Raw genomic sequence first — 14,723 nt, 5'->3', positions numbered from 1 at the left:
GAGGCGGCAGTAGCGACGTGTTAAACTGCACGTCCAACGTTGAAAATTACACAAATATCGAACATTCTAATTGACGATGATCTCGTCGAGGAAGAAGACAAACAACACACACGCGGGGGAACGACATGCGGATAGCGAAACGTTTATATATATATATATATATATATTCGAGGCGCTAATAATAGGCCAAACGCGATGAAACGTCCGGTTCGGGGAGATCCGTTTAGGAGTTTCACGGGGGAGAACCCCCGTGCGTTTCTGGAAAACGGAAAGTTGCCACGCGTCCAGGGATCAGCTGTCCTGGATCCAGGACAGATGGTTCTACCGCGTTCGCGTTCGTTGCTCCGGGGATTCGCACCACTCCTGCTTCCCATCTTTTCAATCGTTGATTTTTCCTCGCCCGTGCACGCAGGTGAACGTCTTCGCCGCGAGCAGGTTCGAGCGTGCAAAGGGACGTCGGAAAATCGATATCTTCTCAAGGGAGAGAGAGCAATTCGTGGAATTGCTTCGCAGTAACCGTTCGAAGTATCCGATGCTTCCACATTCTGTCGGATTTAAAGAATCGACGAGGAGAAGGAGATATTGTACATTGTCGCGACTCTTCCAAATTTTTAATTCCAAAGTTGCGTGGCTTGAGTCATTCGGTATCTGTCAGGACATTTTTATGAAAATAGGTATCCTTCATTACACGTAATTGTGAAACTATCGCTAATTTAACCTAAACTAAATTTAAACAGTTCTGCAATTGAATAACAAGTAGTTTAAACTCAGAATTGTTCCCGGTTTAACCCCTTGCGCTGGCAACTGATTCGCGGACCATAACGAGTGACCGAACCGTATACAATAATACGTCGCTTTCTTTTTCTTTCCAACTGCTCGGTATGATATCTATGGATAGAAATTATTGACAAGTGATAAACTTATCATTTGTTTTATCTGGATGACATTTAAATGTACTTAAAACTGAGAAAATATTGCAATTTTTGGAGGAAAAATTCTCGACTTGCGTAACACGTCGTTCGAGCGCAAGAGGTTAACCATTTGCGCTGGTAACTGAATGCGGACCATAACGAGTGACCGAACCGTATACAATAATACGTCGCTTTCTTTTTCTTTCCAACTGGTCGGTATGATATCTATGGATAGAAATTATTGACAAGTGATAAACTTATCATTTGTTTTACCTGGATGACATTTAAATGTACTTAAAACTGAGAAAACATTGCAATTTTTGGAGGAAAAATTCTCGACGTGCGTAGAGGTTAACACGAACGCTGCGATTTATCTTTGAAAAGAGGCCGACACGCGACAGAACGTCTAAACTCGTACGTACCGGCGGAAAGATAATCTCAATGAGAAAGGGATTAGCGGTTCCTAAGCATCGCTTTTATCGCGAGCACGTTCGTCTCGGCGTGATAGAATCAAGACGTTCCGACGTGAATATAGATACGAAGGTCCGCGAGATGAATATAAATACGAAGCTCTAGGACGTGAGTGCAGATATAAAGAAAGAGAGAGACAGAGAGAGAGAGAGATGGTGTATATATATATATATATATATATATATGTACTTTCTTCGAAAAATTACAGCAGGTCCCTCGGTCTGGGTCGCACAAAGAACAAGTACTGGGCGCTTTGCGTCCCTGACCGAGCCAGTGATTCTTTGAGATTCCGGCACAATGGAGAGAGGAGCCTTGTGCGCCTCTATTCATGCCTCAGGGACGAGGAAAGAGGAAAAACTCTGCCACGCAGAGTTTCCCCCCTCCGAGTGCATCTCTGTCGTTTCTATCGAACCAGCAGCATCCTCCTCACGGTTCCACATAAATTCACCTTGTGGATCTCGACGTTCTTGAGGCCGGCGCGGGGATTAGAGAGACACTGGCGCGTTCATTTGAAACGTACGCAAGTGGATGTTTTTTTTTTTTTTTCGAAATTACTCGCGCGGACCGAGGAGATCTCCTCTGGTTGGAGATCGAGAATCAACTTGGTCGAAAGAATAGCGCAGTCGATTAAACCCAGCAGGGAATTGCATTTGGGGATTTCCGTGCGCAGAGAGTAGACAAAAGAACAGATTGACACATCTTCGACGAAAGTTTCTGTGAATTTTGCACCTGTGCACCGGAGAGCTATTCATTTCCGATGAACGAATGGGTCAGGTTTGCGGAGAAAAGACAGAGACGGCGCTTTAATAACGCTTTAACAATCTGCCGGCACAGGTACAGGACTCCTGCGAAGAAGTTGGCTCGCTCTATTCGTCACGGATACTGTCCTCGCGTCTTGTAGCGGTCAACTTTCAATAAAAACGTTCCCATTCTTCGGCAAACTCGCCATTCATCTTTCGGACTCTTTCGGATTTTTCTCGAGACGAGACTTTGGTTATGGAGAGGGTGTCGTTCATTGTAGCTGAGGATTTTGCGCCAGAGAAAAAAAAAAAAAAATTGAGAAAGACTTCCTCGACCACAGAGGTTATCAAAATTAAAAGTTTGTTTGCATAGGACTGTTATACCCATTATATCGTATATACGGAAAATTTAGTCATCCGAAATTATCTTATTCGGTTATTGTGGAATTAATTCTTCCCCTTCCTGGACAAAATTCTCTCGAGATATTGTAGAAAGAAAAACAAGTAGAAAAGGAATATAAACGGCTCTGGAAACAGTTAAACGAAGGGTAAAAGGAATTACGGGTCAGGTATGCGTTGTGGAATAATGGATCAGCGGGCTGCCGAAGGATTCGAAGGTCTCTAGGTCTTTGCCCGGCAGGTACACTACTCGGGTATACTGTTTGCAACCTGATTATCTGATGTTGTTAATAATCCTGTAAACAAGCTCAGAGAAAAACAAAATGGTGACGCATGTTGCAAGTGAGACGCTTCGACGAAACGAAATGGAACAAAGATTGGACAGACGCGCCAATGTTTATAGAAAACGGAGCCATACGTCGCTTCATTATGTGTCACCCGTTTGTTTCACTCTCTTTATCTGCACGCGCGTAGGATCGAGCAATTTGTTTCTCGCCGGATGAATCGATTCTGTTTCGTTCCGAAAGTCTTGCAACGTGCTTCGTGCAACGACGGCAGAGTACATCGAATGATGAAACAAATCGAAAATGATGAAACAAAAGGATATCGCGACGAAGTTAAAGATTCAACAATCTTTTCTCTCTTTTTTTTTTTTTTGTTTAAACAGGTTGAACGTTTTATCTCGTTAAAGTAGTCATCGTTGGAAAATTCGAAAGTTTCTACTGGTAAACACGTCACGTGAAGCATCGCATGACGCATTACGGAGAATGCACCAGGCATAACGATATGCAGATAAGCAACAGATAAAATAAATCTATATATAACGCGTCATGTAGATGATAAGCCGACCTGGTGATACTTGCTGATCATTTCGAACCGGAGAGGACAAACAAGACCAAATGATCCTTCTCGTTCGGCCGTGACAATTAAAAGTTAAAGCCCGACTCGTTTTTAATTCTCGCAATTATTCTTACAAACAGAGACACTAAAGAAGAAAGTGAACGAACACTTTCGGGACGAAAAAATTTAAGAAATTTGTTTAAAATTCAAACATTATAGAGTAAGTAATTTCAAGTACACAGTAATGAATCTTTTGTCAAATTCTTTCCTACAGTTGGCTGAGTTGACGAATCACCGAATGACCAACTCATTATATTATAGTACCTGCGTGTTTTGAAGCAGGGCCAAAAAGCAGATATTGCCCATTGTTACTGAAGAACAATGTCGAATTGTAAGTCAAAGTTAACCATAAGAGGGTCCCTTTCTTCGTTTTTGAAATAAGTGACGACAGATTTGATCCGATGTTACCGAATCATCGAATATCCTCTTTACTAACTTTACTCTATTGCAAAAACGTTCTAATGCTCCTATAACGACACTGTTTTGGCTCATTGACAAATGCCTAATTGTAAGAGGTTATCGCAAATAGGCGAAGGTCAGTCGCACAATTCACCACCTTCTTTTCTGTGAATCATCGGAGAGAGAGAGAGAGAGAGACAGAGGATCTGCTGGCATCACTATTATCGATGCTAGCTGCAAATAAAGTCAATATTGATCCGCTTGTATAACTACCGATTAGGTAGTTTAGATTAAGATAAAGAGGCCTTGAGCGTCGTGAGATTCAAACGCTAGTATCGCTTAACGACAGTTCCTCTTTAAATAAATTTAGAGAGAGAGAGAGAGAGAGAGAGAGAGAGAGAGAGAGGGAGCAATCACAGCTCGTAGGAAATTTACGTCAGCTCAGAGTCGTGGCAGGAATTCGCGATAGGGAAAGTTTACTGAAAATTTCCTTAAGTGATTCATAATTAGTAATCCATCGTCGTCGTCGAATCGTAAAAGTCCAATCGACTACTAATTCAATCATGATGCGACAATAATTTACCCTGAACCGCTATAAAGAGCTTATGTGGGGACACTCTAGGCAAATTTTGAAAAGAAAAGATTCGACCTGTTCATAAATGTTGTGCACGACAGACAGATATTTTATGTACGCTTAGAATTTACCTTTGCAAGGATAAAGTCAGAGTTTCCACGGAAAACTCGAGGGCATCATTCGGGGAGCAATTGAATCGATGGGAGAGAAAAGGAAACGGGACCTTTACCTCCCCTTTCGGCCGCAGGATATACCTTGCACATGTCTAGGGATCTACGAAAATGAGTCCGCTAGTCTCGGTGGGGCCAGTTGCATATGGTGGCATACATATATCTACATACATACATACATACATACATATATATATAACACGTATATATATATATATATAAAACATGGAGCGGTAATAGCCAGGTGTTTCAAAGGTGAGGCTTATGGGGTGCCCCTCGCTCCTCGAGGCGGCACAACAAAAAAATAAACCAGCTTCCTTCCGATGGGGCTACCTTCACGCTCAGACCTGGGCTAGGCCACCCGTTATACACACGTACACGTACGTACGAAGCCGTAATAATTATACAGATTTATTCGGCCGTACGAAATCACCGGTAGACCGGTAAAAAATCGTACGTAGACCGTGCTGGACTAGTTAAAAGTTTCGAATTGAAAGTGCGTTCCTGTGTCCAGTTGGGCCCGGCTGGTCACACCTTTCGTTCACCTCTCACCGTGTAATTTCCCACTTTGGCCCCCATTAGAGATTTCATTCGTAAATTGACGGCGCGCCGTTGAAATCCTGTTACCATTCCGTTCTATTTCTATTTCGATCGATTGTTCGATCTCTCTGGCGGCTGCTACGTTTCGTCCAACGACTTGTATCGCTTGTATCTTTCGCGGTTTGACAAATTATCGCTATCGTACATTGTCAGAGTGGTGATTTCATTCGCCTTGCGCAAAGCTTACGCGACAATCGTCAAAGTTGATGGAAGAATACCCGAATGCTGCTACAACCGAATTGCCAACCCCCCTTTCTACACGGCTCTAAATCCGCAAAAATCTTCCCTCGGCAGGGACCGCGTCGGTCCGAGATTCTCAAGCCGTTTCCCCGACGAGAGTAGCGAAAGAACAACACTCGACTGAATGAAACTCAAAAATCCAAGACGGGAGAGAGGATCCAGCTCTCGTATCGGAAACTCGTATCCCCCGTCTGTGCGAGACCTGCTTTCCACAGCGAGCAAAGCGTTTAAGTGGCCTGGTAAAAAGTGCGATTTTTCGAGCAACCTGCGTGTACTCGAAATACAGGAACGGCGGTACAGGGAAAAACGAGCCCCCCCCCCCCCACTCCCCACTCCGCCCCTTTGGTTTCGCACGTAAGCGCAACAGGGCAAACAAAAGGGCGAGGCGAGTTAACGCATACGCCAGTATTTGATATAATTTAGCTGGATTTTTCGTGAACTCGTTGCTCGCCTCGGCAACGACCGAAGAAGAAATGAAAAATACCGTGGCGGAACCAGTGCCAGCTACCGGAATAACCGGCCCCCGGCCAATGCAGGTCTCTTCCTCCCCGGTTTGTTTCTTTCCCCCGTCTCGCCTTTTTTTTCCCCCCCCCCTTCCACTCGGCCGCGAAATCGTATCGGGACGAGAAAGGGGTTGTAGGGATTATAGACAGACGCACGCACGCATATGTACGTATATGCACGTATATATATATATATCCGTGTCTATGGTCTAACGTAGCGTTTAAAAGCGCACGTCGGGCGGCCGCGGCGTTCACCGCGTGGTGAGACGCAGGTAGATGATTTGGCGAGGCGAACCGGTGCACCGATTCATCGTGCTTCGATACGAGAGCGGATCGCGGTAAAAAGAGATCGTGTAACCGAAGGCTCGTCCTCGGACTACGGGGATCATCACGGGGGAATGGAATGGTGGCGCGCACGCTGATCGATGGCACCCCTCTTCTCCCATGTCGCATATTTAGAACGACTGGAATAAGATTGCGGCTTTAATAAAATATGGGGCAACCCGGACCTGGCAGGTATGCCGAGCTGTTTTCTTCGCGTTTCTTTCATCCGCTCGTCGGGGATGAAAATATATCCACCGTTCGTGGTTCTTCGTCTCGGTGATGCGTGCGACGTCGTGTCAGTTCATTGCAACAGTTCATTTCGCGAGTGAACGTACAAAAAATCCGGATTTTATAACTCCTTGAACTTTAATTTTCATATACGTAGGGAAAAGTTCTACCGACGTGCGCGTGGTTCGAAATATTCTTCGAAATTCTTCCAACAAAAAAGATCTGACAATGAGAAGAATTCTCCAGGAATACGCTGGATACTTTAAGATACTTTCTGTTACGGTCCAATATTTCCATCTTCATGACCGGATGTTCGCACGTTTTCATTTCTACCGTGGCGGGAATTCGGACGAACGATTGATTTACCGGTGATTCGGCAGGAACTCGATCACCTCAATGATCGTGTCACCGGTTTGTTCGCGTCGATCGTGTTACTCGTTGCACGAGACAGGAATTGTTATTGGTTTGATGACTCGTGGCGCGCGTGCTGAGTCGACGTGACACATCCGCCGCGTCGGCTCGGTTCAAACTCGATGACCACTGGCTCTTGTTTGTCGTCCCTTTGATCGTCGGCCTTGTTGGCCGCGCGTCGAGTGTCAGGGCACTTTTACACCGCCCGTGAGATAAGCGACAAGCCGAGGAGAGAGGGGACGATCGAGGAAGCGATTTCGCGAAAATAGCTCAATGGACGATTCGATGATTTACTGGACCAGCATTCCATTCGTTTTAATTCGCGAATTTGAAATCTTGCCTGGAAGGCTGACGATGAAAAGTTTGAAGATCGGGGATATCGGTAGCGGCATCCTGTTGAAATTTTAAAACCGAGAGATCGTGACAGAGAAGACAGTGCCTTTCCATTGCACGCTTGCGAATTCGCACGAACGTTTGGCAGAGTTGAAAGTCAATGAGTTAGCCGAGCATACGTCGCAAGCAGCATGGGAACCGAGTATCCGAACGTGCAACGACACTTCCTTCTATTCCTCGAATATTCTCTTTCGTATTGATTTGGTAATGCTAAAGTAAGCACTGTCGCTTCCACTCGCGTGAACTTTCTTTTTATTGAAGATTTTCAGCTTTCGACCGTTCCCTATTAAGCCAAATTCCTTTCGCATGGTTCACAGATGGTTTTTTTCTCTTGAACATGGTCAAGCAAAAATATTGCTCTTCCCACAGTTGTAATGTTCCTAAATTCTTTAAACTTTCAATGGTTTCCCAGTCACGAACATCTAACATTTAATTGGACGGATGTCGAAACTCTGTTGCTCCAAAAAAAAAAAAAAAAAAAAAAAAATGCAATAATTTGTCATTTTTAGAATTTTTGTCTTTCGAAATTCGTTCAAATCTATTTGAAACGGTTCCTTCGTTCGAACTTTCGTGACACTGGCTTCTTAATTTCTCAACTAAACTATTCGTGTATACGAACGGAACATTCGTGGGATTTGTGGGATGAGATGAGAGAGCGTAGAGCGAGGATACGTGAGAGAAAATTGGAGCAACGCGCTTAACGATCGGATAAATTTATAACGCGAGGGGGCGAACACCGAGACTATCCTTTCGACGAGCGACGATAAACGAGCAACGTTTTTATTTCTTCGTTTTAGATCGTTGCTTCGAACAATTATTTCGTGTGTATTACAGAACGTGTTGCGACATATATTTGCAGGCAACTGGAACTTAAAATTACGAAAAATTGAAATTTTATACGCTTAGGTTAATTCGAGCAGTCTCGTTATCAACCATCTTCTCGCACTTCTCAAATTCTCCCGAATCATCAGAAGGCTTCGTATAACTCAGCTGTCTGTCTATCCGTGCGCCGCTGAATTCGCAACGTTGGACAATCAGCCTGTTGATTCACTCGTCGAAACTTCGTGCCCGTGAATTTTCTCGGAAAATCTCGCCTCGCGGTGTCACCTTTATTTTATCGCCGTGGTGATCCGATGAGAAACGATCGCGGAACCAGCTGAACGGATAAAGTGTTTACGACGAACGAGCTGTTTACGACGACAAGTACAAGGGTTATACAAGTCCTTCGTCAAAAAATCACGCCCCCCTCCACGCGCGCGCGTCCATACCGGTCTCGGGCCGCTCGTGGTTTATCGTTTCTCAATATCGATTCGACCGATTCGATCCTGCGGCGCGCGGTGATAACCTGATTTAACGGCGTCGACGGTGACACACGGAAAATCGATCGACCCGGTTCCTTTGTCTCGTAAATTCAGCGACAAATCCCTTCGTGTCCGACTACAGCTGTACTCATTCTCTTCTATCCCTAGAATTTCAAAAAGAATACCTCTCCGTACTTACGATCGGTGCTACGCTATACACTTTGCTCGATAATAAAAGTTAAGTCAAATTTCGTGTCAGGTACGAAAATGAATTCTTCGGCTGTTTGTGTTGTTAGGCTTAGTTTAAGCGATTAGACATCTGGTTTTCCTCAAGACATCTGGTTGTGTCCATTGACGTTCACTTCATGGTTAGAAACTGTCTGGTGCGAATATTTCTACGTATATTTATGCGAGAGCTTTGTTAAAGTTACAATTTCCTTTCGTTGTATTATAATTCGTCGAAATCGACGACAGTGACTCAAGATGCTCTTCTACGTCTCGAAGAGGGTGAAAGAGGTGGCGAAAGCGACGTTGGGAGAAACGAAGGAGCACCGTTATCGGGTGGATGATCTCGTGAGCGGTCGCGTGGCGGGATCGTTAATGGAGGCACGCGGAATCCTCCCCCTCTCGAGCGCAAAAATATCGAGCTACGTTGATGAATCGTGCATCAGGGATGAGGGGGGGGAGGGGATGATGCACGCGCGCGCGCACAATCGCGCTGGTCCCTGGCTGCACGCACGTGCGTGTGTGGGTTCCAGCACGCGTGGGCGATGCTGTGGCACGCGACACGACCGTTACGCGTTCGAAACCGGTGATGGCGGCGAGAAAGGGACGAGGGGTGAAATTCAGAAAGGGGGAACCGGGGCGGATTGCCGCGTATATGTGCCGCCAATACAATCGACGCGTCTTTTGCCCGTGTGTGCGAGGAGCACACGTGAAAATGCGGCTGGCGTGTAAAAAAAGAAAAAAGAAGGAAAGAAAAAGAGAAGACGAAGAAAGAAAGAAAGAAACGGCACAGCAGCCAATGCCACGGCGGAGAAGCGTGCACTTTTATACGTGGTACGTACGTACGTACACGGCGAAAAACGTGCACATGTGCGGAGCAACTTATTCGAGGAAGGAAGGTAGAACGAGAGGGGAAGATTCAGGTAGACCGAACGGAAATTCGAATAGAAAAATGTGAGAGCACCGGCGTGGCAAGGATACGTAGGGTACGTGAAAACGTACCCCTCTGCACGAACTCGCGTGTACGCGTGAGAGAGACAGAGAGAAGCGCGTTGAATCGGTGGTGCATGTGCACCGACGACAGCGCAGAGGTGACGGGTCGTTGGGCCAGGTCTCGTGAGCGGTGAGGGGCTGGCATCTCTCTCTCCGCGGCGGGGCGGGGGGGGGGGGTGAGTGTTACGAAGGGGCCTCAGCATCTGCTCCGTACAACAACGCGAGCCGAGAGAGCGAGAGAAAGAGAAGGAGAATCGTACCCCCTCCTGATTCAAGGGTGAGAGAAAGAGAGAGGGTAAGGTGCAGGAGAAAGGGGAGAAGAGGATGGGAAGAAGGAGGAAGGAAAAGGAAGGAGAGGAACGCAGGCAAGGATAATCGCGTCGCACTCACGAACATCCTGCACCTCCTGTTGTTGTGTAGAAAAGAGAGGGGGGACATACGAGAGTCGGAGAAACAGATGCCCAACCAATGATTGGCGAATGGCCCGCGACCGGGCGTCCCCTATTGGCGGGAAGCGCGGGGCCCAAAGGCCTGCATTGGTCAGGCAGCACGTGCGGGCCACCTGCACCTGGCCGGTGGGGTGAACTGTTATAAAAGGCCCAGACGTACCCCCCTGCTAGTCAGATACCGGCTTGCAGCCGAACAGTTTTCACAGCCAGCAACGCTTACCGTTCCTCCGACTATCATACGCTCGAGTTTACCCGCCAGTCGTTTGTTCCTTTTTTTTTTCTTTCGCTTCCTTTCCTCCTTTTCTTTCTTCCCTTCTTTTTTTCTCGCTTCCTTTCACGCTCTCTTCCTCCGTTCCGCAGCGTTTGTCAGTTCGTTTCATTTCGGTATCGGTTGAACAGTAGTCGGTTCAGTTTAGCTCCGACATTCCTCCTCGGAAGGAAGAAGATCGTTTCTCGCGCGTTTCGTCACGAGAAAAAGTGTATTCAACGAAAAGGACCAACCACAAGGACATTTTTGTATCATCGGAAGTGTATCGCAGTGCAGTGATCACGTACCACCAGTTTGACAGTTTGTGGTTTGTGTGATTTATGCCGATCAGCCACTGGATTAACAACCGCCGCGGTGTCCAGAAAAAAAGTCCAGCCACGCGAAAGCTTTCTACGGTGAACACGTCAGCCAGAGACAGTCAAAATGCTGGTCGAAGAAGTACCGAGGAGCTTCGTTAAGAAGAACAATAGTTACAGTCACTGTCCACTCAAGAAACGGCCAGTGCACGTCCTGCCCACCGAAGAAGTTCCAGAAGTGATCAAAGGTGAGTCTCGACTGTTTCATTCGCAGCCCATCCCCCCGATCGAATTGCATTTCCTCAAACTCGAAGAGAACGTCGAAGAGGAGAACCTCGTTCGTCTGAAACGAAATTTTCTACCGTCTTTTCCAGAAGAGATCATCGATGTCGTGATGGACGACATCCCCGAGCCGGAGAATCTGAGCACAAAGCCAGAGGATCTGAGCAGAACGGCAGAGCGACACCAACAGCACCAGGAGCCGGAACAACGCGTCACCAGGTCTCCCTCGCCAGTCGCCAATGTCGCTTCCTCCTCGTCCCCGTTGGCAAGCAGGCCGGCCTCGCCAACGATGCACGGTCACGTGCATCCCATACGGCTGCAACATCATCACGCGTATCCAACGAAAGCGATCACGCCGCCGGTAGGTATCGCGCCGATCCATCCGGTGGCGAAAAAGGCGCGAGTGGAAGTTTTGCAGCACGACAACTCGTCGTCGACGGCAGCGGTGACAGCCACGTCAGCGCCGTTACACTTTATGGCGAGCAAGGCTCCGCTGCAACCTTTAAATCTGAACACGCCGGTTGAACCGTTGGCGCACTACGCCACACCCGCGTGGGCTCGTACAACGCCGCTCTACCCGTCGCATTATTTACCTTATCCGGCGGCCTATCACTATCATCACGCCGGGGCAGAGCTCTATCCGTCCTACCCGATACCAGCGTATCCGCACTCGTCGCCGGAGCATCACCCATCGGTCACGCCGCCACCGCACGGTGCCGCGCTCACCTGTCCAACGATTCAGAGACCGATCGCGAGAAGTTACAGTCATTGGGCCAGTCCCGATCACTGTGGCCTCTCGCCGACGAGTTCGCTGGGCTCCGGATCGCTCCGATCGCCACCGCCAGTCACGCCGGAGGATCTCTCGTCTCCCGGCAGCGACAGCGGGAGATCGTCCGCTGGAAGCACGTCGGCCGGCTCCGCGATCGTCAACCCGAAGATCGAGAAGATCGGAGGTGCGTCGAGTGGTTCCACGGCCTCGTCCTTGTCATCGTCTTCGTCCACCTCGTCGTCCTCGTCGTCGTCGACGTCGACGTCACCGAGGTACCAGTGCCCCGACTGCGGCAAATCCTACTCGACTTACTCCGGTCTGTCGAAGCACCAGCAGTTCCACTGCGCGGCTGCCGAGGGCCAGGCGAAAAAGTCCTTCTCGTGCAAATACTGCGAGAAAGTGTACGTGAGCCTTGGCGCGTTGAAGATGCACATCAGGACGCACACGTTGCCCTGCAAGTGCCACCTCTGCGGGAAGGCGTTCTCCAGGCCGTGGCTACTCCAAGGACACATCAGGACGCACACCGGCGAGAAGCCGTTCAGCTGTCAGCACTGCAACCGAGCGTTCGCCGACAGGAGTAACCTGAGGGCGCATCTTCAGACGCACAGCGACGTGAAGAAGTACTCGTGTACCTCGTGCAGCAAAACGTTCAGCAGAATGTCGCTGCTGACGAAACATCAGGAGGGCGGTTGTCCCGGTGTCGCTGTCCCGATCGCCTACGGTTGCTGAATCCGATTCGGATTTGTCGAGTTCCAGAGAAGGAACGTTAGAAGAAAAAGTACGACGCCCGAGGCGCCGAAATCTCGGGGAAACGGTTCTCCGAGAAAATTTTCGATGTGATTGTCCCGACGAAAAGGAATCCTCCTCGGATTCCTTCGACACGTTCCTTACTTTTTTTTCTTTTTCTTTTTTTTTTTTTTTTTTTCATCAATAAAACATTTAGTACTTTGTTAAACTTGTTCGATCGATGAAGTGCCTTACGGAGTACAAATAAATAGCAATTAGAAATTAGGACGATCAGAAGAATGACCGGAGGGTTCGGTTTCTCGATGGGTTGGTTCGCGTTTGACTCGACCGAGAGACTGAGAGAGAGAGAGAGAATTACGGAGACGGACATATCGAGTAGTACCTGGGATTTCGATTAAAATTCACATTCGTGGCGCGCAAAGTTTTTGAACGAGATCGTCGATACGACACGCGTCGCGTCGAGCAGCCGAACCCAGAACTTACAGAACGACGACAAATTCTCTCGAAGGATCGTGGAGAGAAAAAGGAAAAAAAAAAAAAAGAAAAAGAAAACTCGGATCGACTCCCGATTCCGATGGTTGTGCATTTTTTCCATTTCTTTTTGCTTACTCGAATCCCTTCGTCGTCCCATTGTAAATAGTCTCGTTGTGTGCGTGTGATGACAATCGGCGAGAATGGGCTCGTTCATTGAAACTGTACTTAAAAGACGATTCGAATGAAATTTCGCCGAAGACGAAACGGGGAAACGAACGATAAAAGAGAGTCGCTTGCCCCAACCGCTTGACGCGGTTCCGTGAAGCAATCGTGCCATTTTTTTGTATTCTTTTTCTCTCTTTCTCTCTCTCTCTCTCTCTTTCTCTCTCTTCCTCCTTTCGTATTTCTTTCTTCAATAATTAATCTGTTTCCGAGACGGATGCGATTTTTCGAGATCGATGCAGAAACAGTCGTCGATCTTTCTTTCAACGCGAGGAGAAAGGAAAGGATAAGGGTGAAGGAATGATTCGAATAGTATCGTGTGTAATACCACACACACACACACATACACACACACACCAAAGTGCCATTTACGAGATCGCGTGCCACGTGTGTACTTTGTAAATAATTGAACGATTGACGAATGTCTGGGCACGCGCGAAATGAAGTATTATAATTCGCCATAAAACGAATGGGACGAAACATAACGCGCGGAGTAAAAGTATTTAACGATCGTTCGATTGCTCGAACGTTCTTGTTTTTTTTTTTTTTTTCTCTGTTCTCTTGTCCCTTCGATAAAAGACTCGGCATTCTAGACGGAACGCGTGAAAGGGAGAGAAAGAGGGGTGCGCTTGGTATTTTATAACTTCGTTTTGTCTTTTCGTTTTTTTTATACTTTTTCCTTTGCGTTTTCTTTTCTTTTCTTTTTTTTTTTTTTTTTTTTTTTTTTGTAAATCACTTTAAGTTACTTGAAGAAACTAGTCATTGTACAATATACATATAAATATATTCTATTAATTGTGCGAGGAAACGAAACGAAACGAGAGGTTCGCTGCGAGGTGAATTTACTCCGACTGGCCTTTTAACATTCCTCGTAGAGAAGTCACTCGAGAAAGATTATATAATTAAAATTAATAATTAAAGCGCAAGTCGAGCCGTCGTCTGATAGATTCCTTCCTTTTTCTCTTTTTCTCTCTCTCTCTTTTTTTTTTATTTTTTTGTTTCAAATATATTCGAGTAAGATACGCGAGAGAAAATGGAGGGAAAGGCGCACAGCTCGGGGCGAGTACCATTCTAGATCTTGTAAAAAAAAAAAAGGTGAACTATTATTTGAGATACAGATATTACTTATATATAGAGATATTTTATACGAAATAAATTACTTGGATTTTAAAACCTTACGACTGTCCATCGTATCTTTACCCAACGCTCACGATGATCATCCCTTCCGATGTTAAACAATATCCTTGTAAACAGAGACTGAGAAATATTTTGAGGTTTAGGTATTATACTCAGAAATTGAAAACCGAAATATTGTGAAGTTTAGGTATTATACCGGTATTTGCTCCCATATTATCGTAATATAACCGCTATTTGGGAAATCGGTTTTAATCACGGTATAAAACGGTCATACCGGTATTTTCATACGTATTTTAT

At 46.6% G+C, this 14,723-nt stretch overlaps 1 protein-coding gene across 2 annotated transcripts; it reads left to right on the top strand.

The window, feature by feature from the left end:
• Positions 1-10,276: 10,276 nt before the first annotated feature.
• On the top strand, positions 10,277-13,111 carry LOC122527404 (protein escargot-like). 2 transcript variants are annotated; one of them, XM_043651578.1, is made up of 2 exons: positions 10,277-11,043; positions 11,173-13,111. In XM_043651578.1, exons 1-2 carry the CDS (start codon positions 10,923-10,925, stop codon positions 12,573-12,575), a joined length of 1,524 nt encoding a protein of 507 aa, XP_043507513.1. In that variant the 5' UTR covers positions 10,277-10,922; the 3' UTR covers positions 12,576-13,111. The 2 variants fall into 2 exon arrangements, with proteins under 2 accessions (XP_043507513.1, XP_043507505.1); XM_043651570.1 differs by having other exon boundaries at positions 11,170-13,111.
• Positions 13,112-14,723: the final 1,612 nt, after the last annotated feature.

Source organism: Frieseomelitta varia, unplaced genomic scaffold, assembly GCF_011392965.1.
Source record: "Frieseomelitta varia isolate USP_RPSP 00005682 unplaced genomic scaffold, Fvar_1.2 scaffold_1024, whole genome shotgun sequence".
Lineage (NCBI taxonomy): Eukaryota > Metazoa > Arthropoda > Insecta > Hymenoptera > Apidae > Frieseomelitta > Frieseomelitta varia.
This window is presented reverse-complemented; position numbering and strand designations above follow the sequence as displayed.

Coding starts and splice junctions, on each gene's coding strand:
- LOC122527404 (XM_043651570.1), top strand. CDS start 10,923: ATGCTGGTCGAAGAAGTACCGAGGAGCTTCGTTAAGAAGAACAATAGT. Junction 11,044..11,169: donor AGTTCCAGAAGTGATCAAAG/GTGAGTCTCGAC, acceptor CGTCTTTTCCAG/AAGAGATCATCGATGTCGTG.